At 32.7% G+C, this 13,341-nt stretch overlaps 1 protein-coding gene across 1 annotated transcript in view; it reads right to left on the minus strand.

The window, feature by feature from the left end:
• Gyf (GIGYF family protein Gyf) overlaps positions 1 to 13,341 on the minus strand; it is a 59,095-nt gene that overhangs the window by 26,039 nt on the left and 19,715 nt on the right. Inside the window, exon 4 of the mRNA XM_065514740.1 lies at positions 5,307 to 8,784. Within this exon, the coding sequence (XP_065370812.1) occupies positions 5,307 to 8,784 (3,478 nt within the window). The remainder of the gene's footprint in view (positions 1 to 5,306; positions 8,785 to 13,341) is intronic.

Consider the following 13,341-nt stretch of genomic DNA (forward strand, 5'->3'; position numbering starts at 1 on the left):
GAACATTTTCGTGAATTTACACGTAGACAACCCGAAAGTAAACAAAACACACAGCAAGAGCGTAAAAAAATACAAATAACTCATTTAGTTGCAAACAATAGAGCGTAAAAATACAAATATTTCATTCTGTTGCTTGATGTTGTTGCGAATTTTTTATTTTTAACCCATACATGCACACAAACTACAATTTCTCTTTTTGGGCTTCCCTGTTTTAGAATCATTCTAAAACCTACTTTTAAATATACATAATATAATATAAACAACAGAAAATTTATCACACTTTAGGAGTTTACATGAGCTGAACAACAATTTTACATTCTCACGATCCACTACAAATTCTCAAATTTGTATACCCAGAATTTCAATATATTTCTTTGTTGTGAGAATAGCAAGGCAGTGGATAGTAATTCAGACACAATTTTTCAACAAGACCGGTCAAGAGCTCTCTGAGTTAGAGGCGATCAAAATTTTGAATTTTGGCCAAACATGTGTTTATTCTGTTTGTAACTCAAGACATTTTTTTTACAAAATCAAAAACTTTGTTGACTTTTTTTTTCAAAATGGTTTTTTAAGTTTTTTTGTTTTGGTGAAAAGAAAGTTAAATGTTTTCCTTTAACCCATTCCCAGCCATTGTACCTGCTTATGTACAGAAAAAAGTCAATATTCAAATATTCATAAATTTTTTAACAAGACAAATTTGACAACTTTTTTTTTGTGATTTTGCATTGAACACACTGTGCTTTTAAACATCACACATAAAAATTTTAAAAAAATAATACCCTTAAGGTATATTTTGTCCTGTTTTTATAATGCTATATAATTTTTTGGAATATTAGCGAGGTTAGTAACAATTGAGCTGCGGAGAGAGCAAACACAGTTTTACGAAAGCAAGAGTTTTTTATAATTTTGTGAAGTAGAGTGATTATGTGTACATTTTATAAAAATGTATAAGAAAAATAATTTTTTGGGACAAAGTTGTGTGATTAGGAAAATTGTTGTACCCAATTGGGTACAATGGCTTGATATGTATTATTTTTTTTAAGATTTTTCTTACGCTAAAATAGAATTTCAGACCATCAAAACGTGAAGTTTTTAATGCAAATGTTTTAAAAACTAGATTTTTTGGAAAAATATGAGCACCACAATTTTGATAGCTATTATCTTATCAGATCCGGATTGTAATATTGATGAAGATGAAGGTGTTGCTGAGGACTTTGTTAGAGATCGCATGTACCAGATAAAATATAAGTATTTTGTGACAGTGATAGCGACGATGATGTTCCACTTGAGATGTTCTGACAGAAAATAATGCCCTCGAGATCAAGCAAAACAAATTCTATTTGGATAATAAGACCATGCGATGTTCAAATGTCTCAAACTATTTTTTTGGACAATGAGTTCAATATTATTTCATACTTGAATGGGAAAAGGTTATTAGTTTAACCATTTAGCAGACTTGCATTTATACATCGCAAGCTAATAAACACAATTTATCCTTCAACGCAGAAGATTTGAATATATGTATTCTTGAGTATTTTGCTTTACAGTGGATTTCGTTCTATGCCAAAAGAAGATATGTATTGGGTGCACTGCGAGAATACACGCACTGCAAAATTTCCGAAATTATATCACGGAACAGATTCAATGAAATTAAACGTTTTGTTAATTTGGCTGATAACACTAATTTAAATGCTACTGACAAGGTGAGACCCATATACAAATTACACTGGCTTCTGGTGTCGCAACTACTCCTGGAAACCAATTTCCTTAAAGGATAAAAAATCCCCTACGATGGGGTGAATGTCTTAACAGAATAAAATGGTTGTCTGAACAATGCGATATTTTTAATGGGTTAAGAGCTTTTTGGTCGCACAGTGCGATGCGAGTGGGATATCTATCAAAATAAATGTTTTGTAACTCAAGACAAGAAATTCAAATGAATAGTCAAATAGATACTGGCTCATAAATTGTAAGACCAAAAATACACCGCAATATGCGGTTACATATTAGTGTCATATGTCTAATATTGGTTTTAATAGTACCGCTAATGACTTCAAGTCAATATAGAATATGCGTCGTGAGTAGAGTGGTCAAACCGGTTTTCGAATTATTCGAAAAACCGGTTATTTTCCAATTTTCCGGTTCTTTTAAACCGGTTTTTACAAAAGAACGGTTTTCGAGTTATTCGACAAACCGGTTTTTTTTGTCTCGAATTATTCGACAAAATCGAATATTTTTTTTAATTTATTTTAAGATTCTGCGATTACTTTTAATAATTAGCGATTACTTTAAACAACACTTTTCTTCTAAATGTGTAATATGATTCCATTTTCAATGCCATTAACAAGTTATACATCAAGTACTAGGCGCAGTCGCGCGTAATTTTTTCAGGGTCATTTTTGTTTTATGCCTTTGAAAATTTTGCGTCTGTTTGATTTAGCTTCGTATAACGGTTCCTGTTCTACGTAGTTTATACCAACGTGTCTTTTAAATTGGAGTATATCATAAAAAGTCATTGATGCTGTACCACTACCATTGTCACTACTGATTTTAATAACAAGATTTAATGGTTCCAGCTTCCTATACGTAGATATAGGTTTAGAATATATTGAATGTAACTCGCAAAATTTAGAAGCTCAGCTCAGTTTAACAGTAAAAGAAGTTCGAAATCCACACAAAAAAAGTAGTATTACAACAACTAGCGACTTAAAACCAGATTTTGATTACTTGGAAAATTTTTCAAAAAGTTAAAATAAAGTAAATCTTTTATACAATGCAATTTCAACTATAAGTGAACGTGTTATTTCTGTTACTTTTTTAATCAAAAATAAATTGAGGAATCGTGTGTCCTCAAATCATGTTAAATTGTGTGTAGTATAATTGGAACCGATTATGGCCTATTGGCCAGGATTCTGTAATTGAATGAATAAATAAAATAAAAAAAAAAAAAAAAATTGTATTCCATTCTTGAAATATTATTTTAAAAAATACAACTAACTATTAGTATGTGTTAATATTATATTAATATATATCATTTCTTTTGATATAAAATATTAAATAAATTCAAAGTTGTGTTAAATAAATTTAATTTAAGTTAAATACATTTTTAAAAGACTGAATAATTTTTTAATTATGTAGTTTTAATAAAAAAAAATATTTAAGCTTAATTTATACCTCAATTCATAAATTGACAAAAAAATTTAAAACCGGTTATTCGAACCGGTTTTTGATTGAAAAAACCGAAAACAGGTTTTTAAAAATTACGCTTTTTCGAATTATTCGAAAACCGGTTTTTGGAATATGTCGAATATGTATTTGATCACTCTAGTCGTGAGTAGAGTGTGAGATAGTCTAATTCGAATATGTGTAGGTAAAAAGCAATCTAAATTATAGAGCATACGAAGAGTATTGCTAACTTTAGAAGAAACTGATGATATAATTAATATCCCAAAGGCTTCGTCTGTAAATAAATCCAATAAGCTCAAATTACTTGCAAATAATTCAGACGAAATTTTAGCATTATCAGCCATAATTTATATGAGTAGGAACATAGATGGGGGTAGTGCACTAATTTTGCAGTTTGCACTAATACTTAGTGATAGTGCAAAATTAGTGCAATCATTTTGTTCATATTTAGTGATGAGTTGAAAATTAGCAGCCTCACTAAACATTAGTGATAGTGAGTTAAAAACTTTTGCACTCAAAATTAAATTAGTTGATTTAAAAAAATGCAATCATCAAATTGTGCACTAAATTTTTAAGTTCAAAATGGTTAGTGAGTGAGTTAATTTCTGTACACTAATTTAAAACTTAAAACTAATATTTCTTTAAAAATAACAAAAAATATTTAAAATTTTTATTTTTCGAATTTGGATTCAACAATTTTATGACTACTCATTTTTGAAAATTTAGTGATAGTATGTTTAATGCAGCTTTTTTTGATTGCAGGTTAAAATTTTGAACTAATTAATTGTAGTGCAGATTTTTGCACTAAATCTTCTTTTAGTGATAGTTAAAAAATTATCACTATCACTATTTTTTTAGTGCTAGTTAAGAAATAAGCATTATCACTAAAGCTGATAAAAATTAGTGCAAACTAAATTTTTTGCAATTTTAGTGAGTAATAGTGCAATGCTGATTTCAATCAACATTTAGTGTACTACCCCCAACTATGAGTAGGAATTAGGGTATTCATTCGACTAATGATCGTTCGATTAATCGAATAATTTCTTACGAATAATTATTCGAACAATTTAAAAATGGCCATTTTCGAATAACGAATAATTCGAACAATTTTATGTAGAATAATCGAATAAAACGAATAAATGTTTATATATATATATAAATTTATTAAATTGCTTAAAATTGTTCATAATTTCAAATTTAAATAAGTAATAATGACTCACAAAAATTGTATTGTATCTGAAATTGAACAAAAAAACTAAAGACAAAGGGACTTTCGATCACTATATATGAGTGTTCCGATAGCTCCTTCTATAAATATATAAATATGTATTACTGCAAGAAGTTACAATTATGAAAATAAGTCTTTCTAAATTTCTAATTTAGGAATTGATCCAATGAAAATAAAGGATACAGAATAAAATATTTGTTATTTAGCTGGCGAAATATTAGAAGAATCGCAATTAATAATCAAAATTTTAACTTAGATTAAAGTGGAGTTGAATGTGATTTTGAAACGGTCGTCGAACGTGATATTGAGGATGAAATTTATAATGATATCGTTTTGTTGCAAGAAAAGCATGGAGTTCGTCTTATACATGATTTTGAACATCTGTGTCTAACATGGTAATAAACTTTTTGCGTATTTGTAAATGCGTCAAATTAGCCACGTTCACTGACAATGTTTGATATCATTCGGACAGAACAATCTGTGAGTTAATCTGATCAGAATATTTCTGTTGAAAATTTAATGACGGACTTTGTTTTCGAATGTTTTTTAACATTATCAATACTTGAATTGTTAACTTTAACGTCACTTTTTGTCTTTCTTTAACAATAAAATATTAAAAAACCGACATCAAAACTTCATTCTATACTTTTAAAAAAAAAAATTAAATTATTCGAATAATTTTAAACGTGTGATCGAATTATTCGAACATGTTAAAATCTCTTATTCGAATTATTCGTTTTATTCGAACAAGAGAAAAATCGAATAATTCGAATACCCTAGTAGGAATTGAGGAAAATAATTTTAGTTCAAAGGCGCTGCTCATGTATTATGTTTCGATCGGGACAATGGATCCATCTAATAAGTAATATAAATATAAAGAGTAGGTACTTACTATTGTTTGAGTTATTATTTGGAGAATTATTGTTATTGGTGCTGCTCATTAACGCCTTACGTCTTTGGGCTTGTATTTGTTGCTGTCTCTTTTCTTCTTCTTGCATTTGGCGACGTTTTTCTTCTTCAGCTTGCATCAGACGACGTTTCTCTTCTTCCAGCTGCTGACGTTTGCGTTCCTCCTTTTGGCGACGCTTCTCTTCGTTAAGCTCACGACGACGCTCTTCTTCAGTTTTCTTTGAAATCTGCTCAACGAAATTTTCATTTTTAGCTTTGTTAGCTGGTTTTACAATGTTGTTGTTAGTAACATTGCGCTTATTGTTATTAACGTGTGATTGTGACTTTTCAGTTGGTTGCAGTGGTTGACGCTGTTGTTGTTCTTGTTTACTATTATTATTATTGTTTGTGGAAGAAATCTTTGTCACACCATCATGTGACTTTTGAAGATCGTTTGTAGACATTTGCTGCTGCTGCTGCTGCTCTTGGTTGATATCTTCCGAGTGTTGGTGTTGCTGTTGTTTGTTTATATTTTTATCTATATCTAGTTGCTGTTGGTCTTGAGGATGCTTTCCTGTGTCCTTTAAATGACGATGATGTTCAAATGATTGCTGCTGCATTTGTTGTTGTAATTGTTGTTGAACTTGAACATGTTGCTCTAACGTGGCAACATCCCACATTGATGCTGGTGTAGGTTTTGGTGAACCCATTATGCTTCCACTTGTACCATGCTGTTCCCTGGACAAATTTATCGATGGTATACCAACCAGTGGACCATTGAGCCACTGGTTATTTATACCGGGTGCTTGTTGGGCATTGCCCATCAAAGGATGTTGTTGAGTTGGAAGTTGATTTGTCTGATTAGACGATAATGAATTCATCCACATTTGCATCATTGGACTTTGCGAAGTATTGGTTGGGGGATTTGGAGTGGAAGTTGCACCAGCACCAAATAATTGCTGATCATTTAAGAACTCATGGCCATGAGAATTTGTTGTTGCAACAGTAACACTACCGCCGCCAGTGCCCGAATCAGAACCATTGTTTAGAAACATTCGCAAATTAAATTCATTCAACAAATCGTTGCTGTTCATGTCATGACCTGCATTTTTAGTTTTCATTATGAAATCTTCGGCCGTATTTATATATGCTGCACCTGATGAAGATGCATGGTGGTTAGACCTTTGTTGTTGCTGTGCCGTTGTCTGTGATTGAGGCTGACCCTGGTGATTGCAAAACAATTGTTCCTTTTTGGTACACTCGGCAATAGTATCGTATAACTGTGTACCAGCTGTTGGATTCAGAGCCGCCAGTGAATTACTTAGACCAGTTAAATTAGTAAGATACTCTGGCAAAACCATCATTTGCAGTTTTTGTCTGACAACTGCGTCTTGTTCGGCGGCGGTTAATCGCCGGAAACACTCATTTTTCGATAACTCATTAGAAATTTCAATTTCCTGATTATGTATGAAACGATCTTGAAGCGTTTGAAAATGCATATTCAAAACTTGTGAAATATCTACAGAATTAATTAAACTCTTTAGGGCATTGCTTAAGGAATCAGCGGCAGCAGTTACATTACCTTTAAGCTTTTCATGCTGTTGATGTTGTTGATGTTCATTTAAAGTTTTGATAACATAATCAGTTGCAGTTGCTTGTGCAGAGGGCTGTGCGGATATTACTGGTGCTAAAGGTGGCGTCAAAGGAGTTGAATTCAAATCAATTGGTATCAAATGACTATGACTAAAAGGCATTTGACCATTGCAAATCTTAATCAATTCTCCCAGAGGTCGGAAACGTGTATCACAAACTCGACTTACAAAAAGATTTTCATTGAAGTAACCTGCCCGATACCATTCAGTCATTTCCAAAGCGGAAAAGGGTCCTTGAACTTTAGCTTGGGGATCCCGATACAACCATAATTCTGAATGACCTGAGGAAGTCATTGGATGTGGTGGTGGTGGTGGAGTAGGTTGTAAGCCAATGGCCGCAGCTGCAACAGCTGCCATTTGTTGCTGTTGTAACTGATGTAAGGCAGCCATATTATGAGTGTGATCTACCATCATACCACCCATATTGTATAAAGACATGTTGGGTGGTCCTGTTGGTCCTGCCCCAGCAGACAATGCTGCTGAAACTGTTGATTGATGATTCGAGTTTTGCGGTTGCTGAAGCGCTGATACAAACACATGTTGGGCATTTCTTTTATTACCGCCCGACAACATAGACGATTTCATATGATCGTCTTTAGCATCTTCATCGTCCATTATTAGTTTCTCTATCATGTCATCGGTGACTTTCATCATACGTTCGGCATAATCTCCGACGTTACTATTTGTTGTGTTCTCCTCATTACTGGATGCTCTTGTTGAATAATTTTGAAGGTTACTATTGCAATTTGTCGCCGACTCTTTAATGTATTCATTTTCTGAATGATGTTCGGAATTTTTCTGCGAAACATTTTCCGGTGCAACATCTACTGGAGAAACAGGGTTCTGTGTGCTATTATTGTTTGGCTTCGACTTTTCGCTTTCAGCTGAATTGTCAGTATTTTCATGGCTAGCCGTAACATTTGAGGTCGGTGTCGGAGAGGGAGATGATGAATCTTGATAATTGTCCGTTTCTTGTAGCGAAGATCTTTTAGGAGACTTTGTTGATTTAATGGAATTGTCATCAGATGTTTTTAATACATTTTCTTGAACATCTGTATCCGATGGTTTTGCATCGCTAGTCTGTTCGGGCAAATCATTCTCATCATGTTCTTCAGGAATATTACCGGTATGTATGTCATCATCGACCGCGCCATGAAAGGCTCCACTTGCATCAAAGGTACCGCCAATATCTGAAGGATTTTCCATTGCCCATTCAGGCAACGCCAATTCATCATTGACACAACCATCACCTTGCATGTTTGACATTTGACCAACTGTTGCGCTATTTGGCCAAATATTTCCACTAACCGTATTTCTAGTTCCGGAAGATGTGACAGATATAGATCGCGGTACTCCAGGTGCACCAGTTTGTTTACCAGAAACACTTGGATGTCCTTGTGTGGTTGATATGGCAGAATTTGAACGCAGCATCATTATAGCTCCTCCTCCTCCCCCGGCGATAGTAGTAGCACTACTACCAACCATACCTGAGTTTTCATTGTTATTTGCTAGTTCATCATCTCTCCAGCTCGTTGACCTGCCCCAACGAGTATGTGAATTTTGAAATCCAGATCCCGTGTTCATTCTCCAACCACTATCCGCCGTAAATGTAGTAGTAGATGCCTCACCACCTGACCCATCTTCATTACGACTACGCCTCCAATTTTCCATATTTCTTGGATGATTGCTAAATTCTCTACGTGGACTTGATACCGGCGTATTTCCGTTCCAAGCCTCCGCGCCCAATCCTCCACCTACTACCGTTGAAGGGCCAGCTACTACAGGATCGCCAACTGCGCCACCATTTCGTTCAACCCAAGAGCGATCGGTCTGCAATCAAAATATTATTTCAATAGTAATAACAAATAAATATAAAATTATTCAAATTTTATGAGTCAGTGAAGAAACTTTTCTGTGAAATGAAATATTTTCCTAATGTAAAGTAATACCAGTACTATGAAGATTCAAAACAAAAATGTATTGAATATATTTTGGGGAGAAAAGCAAATACTGAAATATTTTCAATTAGTAACTATTATAATTTGTAACAAGTAAGCGACCTATAGTCGGCTGTGCCGAATCTTATATGCCCTTCACCAAATTATACTTCAAAATAAAAATATTTTTAGGTAAACAAAATTTATTTTTTTTTCAGTTGTTTTTTTTTTTTTTTTTTGAAAAAAAAATTTCGAATCGAATTGTTTTTTTTAAATATAATTTTTTTTTTTAAATTTAAATTTTTTTGAATTTAAAATTTTTTTTGGTTTTTAAATTTTTATTTTTTTAAAATTTAGCGAAAAAAAATCGCGTTAAAAAATATTTTTTCCGATTTTGACCCATTGTAGGTCCAACTTACTATGGTCTTATGTACATCGTTGCAAAGGTCTTTGAAATATCTATCATTAGATTATATTTGATTAGATTGTCTATATTAATAACTTAATAATAATGGAGCATAGCCTGAAGTAGTCGAATCTAAGATTTTTGGACTACGGCGGAGAATTGAGAGGAAAAGGGGCGTGACAGAATTGTGTTTCTAAAATCGGCTTCACCGATATCTCTAATTTTATTTTTAAATGTTTGTAGTAATTCAATTTAAGTTTTTGTTGAATGAAAAATTTACCAATCCCACTTTTACGCCCACTTTTTTGGATTTATATAAAAATAAAACCTTTTTTGCATTTTTATTACTGGAACTCAAAATACCGTGACATTTCCTATGTTTCTTCCTTCCTCATCAATTGATTGTTTTTTAATGATTTCTTAATATCTTTGTTACAATTTGTGTAAATCTATCAACGTGCTTTGAACGTGATATTTTCGATGGATCTTAATATTCTGAACATTTGCTGAAAAGTTGTTTAATTTTGCATTAGTGGTAAACTGTTAATGCCCAACCATAACTGTCTCAAGCAACCTTTACTATTTGTTTAATTTTGATATTTGTGTGTGAATATTTTAATTTAATTCAAATATATGGAAACTAAGATGAAAATTTAATGAAGATAAGTCGATTATGGGGTACTCTAATTTTTTCTTTAAGTAGCTTATGCAAATTATCATTGGACCTTAACAAAATTGTAAAATATAGAAATGAAAAATTACAATAAAATTATATTTAGAAAAAAAATAATGGAAATAAAGAAAATATGCAACAAAAATATGCAGTTATGAGTTAAATATGCAAAAATATGCTATAAAACGCAAATATGCTAAAATATGCAGTAAAGAGCAAAATATGCAAAAATATGCACTAACAAATCGATGCCAAAATTCTTATAATTGTCTGAAACGGATAAATAACTAACTCATATGTTTATACAATGCACAGCAAAAAATATGATATTTCATATTTTTGGTTGCCCTGGTTATTACAATGCAAGTCAGCTACAAAACTACAAAATGCATCCCGTGAACATATTTAAGGGACATATGTAAGTAAAAGAAGCAGTCATACATATGATGACAATATATTCAAATACAATCAACAAAACCAACAGCTCATATATCGAATAAAATGATTAAGGATTACTCCAACAATAATACCATAGACTAAGTATTCTCCTCCAAGAAACATTTACAGTAAACAAAATCTATCTCACTATCGCAAATTAATGACCACACATATTAGCCAAACCACCTCCGCCAGAATTAAGTAATTCTACAAAATTTCAATATACAATTATAAGAAAACATTCTAATACTCATATGCCAAACATTAAAACTCAACAACCATTACCAACGATGCCATAAATATTACAAAAACAATTATAGTTAATAAAGGTTATTTAAATCAACAGTATCAAACAGCAATCAAAATGACATGTAATAGATAAGCAAGAGTAGTCGAAGATATAGATAAACCAGAGAATCTCTGGAAACGTTTCAGCAATAGAAATAATAGATGAGTGAATCAGAATCAGAACACCAAGTACATAGAGAACATAGTAGATAAAGCATATCCAAGATATAGAGTGACAGTATACAAAGACTGTTACGTTTTAACCTTTTAAAAACGTTGGTTTATTTTCTTTAAATAAACCGGATACTTTTGATTGCAAATAAAAGCCGTTTAGTAGTTTAAAAATTGTAACAACTCTTTATTTATTTAAAATGTACAACAACCATAGAATTAAATAGTCACTCAATGTTTTTTTATACACGTTTATAAATTCGCAGAAATACAGACACACTTTATAATGTACACGAATTCACTTTAAAATACAGCACACTTTAAGGCACTCAGTTGATGTTTATTCAAATAGCGTCTCTGATAAACTCACTAACGACTGCAACCTCTGCTACTACCCAGCAGTTAAGCAAGTAGTCAATGTATCCCTTAAAGACAGTAATTGTCACAAATGTCTTATCAATTGGCTGACTCCATTTTATATATTTTGGTCATTTGATACGTGTGTGCACTTTGTAGTGCAGAGAGAAGACAATTGGTTACTTTATGCATCCAAAGTAATCTAGACAATTGTCACTTAAGTGTCTCTAAGTAATCTAGAGTGTAGTCACTTTTGTGAGTTATTCGTACAAACTGGTTTTATTCAAATTGTGTTAATATAATTCTCATACAGTTTATTTTTATTTTTGCTTAAGTATACTGATATCCCATGTAACATAGCATGAAGTCAATATTCACTTTAGTGTCTCTTAGTAACCTATGGTGAAGTCACTTCAAACTTTTTTTTGTACTGCACTTTATTTTACCCACCAGAGGCGATGACTACTTTCGATCAGCTATTCGATATTCACATTGTAATCAAAAGGGTCAATTGACCCCCTGCTTAGGACATGCACGTGTTAAAATAACTATTCAAGTACCTGATCAAGTAACCAGTTACAAAGCTAGCAAGGTAACTGGCGCTATGTAACCAGTATGTGAATCCAATGCGTTGCCTACTTTGGACCAGCTATTAGACAGTCCCATTGTAATCAAAAAGAGACAATTGACCCTGTGCCTAGGACATGCCCGTGTTAATATGACTACTCACGTGGCTATTGAAGTAACTAGCTCCCACCCTAAATGATGGGTATAATCACTAGTTCGGTACTGTCTCCTAGAACTGCTGGGTATTTATAACACTGCCATCTGCACTCTAGATTGCTCTTTAACTGTCTAGAGCTTTCTAATACATACGCCATCTGTGGTGTACTTTCTACAATATTCTTTAACTGAATATTCGAATTCGAATATACGGTCGCAGCAAACAGCGTTGCCAAACATACGATCAATGGTCAACTGAAAGCTTTTATTCAATATTAATAATGCCCACAGATATGTTACAGTTTGGGCACTGCTATTTGAAAGCATTATGCAACTTTTAAATCAGCCGTTAAAATCGTTATATTTGAATTCAAGTACAATTTCGTAACAATACATATTATTTATTCAAGGATAAGAGAAACAGTGAGTTTTAATCCATCACAATAGTGAATGAAGTAGAAGACAGTGTCAACAATGTAACAAAACAATGACCATGAAATTTAATTTGATGATATCACTGTTGATTCTAACTATCACTCTGCAGACATATCCACTATATCTCCATACCTTCTCCTGATATAGAAAAAGACCACCAGCAATAATGTATACACCAAAGTTTATCACAATATCAATGCAAATAATACTCAAAGCAATACTACATTCAATGAACCTCATATAATATCACAGTATCATGTAAGGTCACTGAACCATACCGACAAGAAAAAAGGTATCAGCAGCAAATATGATCCAAAACCAACATTAATATTACAAATACATCTAGTACAGCCAAACATCTAAAGAAATGTTCAACAAATTAAATATACCCATGTAAACAAGCTCCATGTTCAATCAACGTTCAAGTAAGATATTATAGTCGGTAAAGCCCGACCAAATAAGGAGAATGCGCATAAAATGTCTTTGGAGGCATTAGACAAACATTGCCAGTGACTCCACGGTCTACGTTGACTGTAAACATGAGTGTCGAGCTGCATAACGATCAATCTGGGGAAGTATTTTCCAAACAATTGCTGGACATTGACAACAGCAAAATTCCGGTTGGCATTTCGACCGGCTGAATTCAATTTCTCGTCGCTTTCTATCAGTTCACCGAATCAAAATCCGAACTCATCCGAAAGATGTTTCTAAACATTGCACAAAATTACAAAAATCATAATTAATTGAGCGAAAACTTTTATGTCGACGAATTGAATTTTAAGATTCAAAGTGAAATTGCTGTCGAATTGAGGATTCGTTACTTCACAAGGTGATGTCGTCAACTATCCAACCGAGTTTTTAAACTCGCTGAAATTACCCGGATTACCGCCTCACAATCTCCAACTGAAAAATTCGTTTTATGAAAAATTGCACCCGACTTGCGGTAAAAAAAAACTGAT

This window comes from Calliphora vicina, chromosome X (assembly GCF_958450345.1).
Source record: "Calliphora vicina chromosome X, idCalVici1.1, whole genome shotgun sequence".
NCBI classification, from domain to species: domain Eukaryota; kingdom Metazoa; phylum Arthropoda; class Insecta; order Diptera; family Calliphoridae; genus Calliphora; species Calliphora vicina.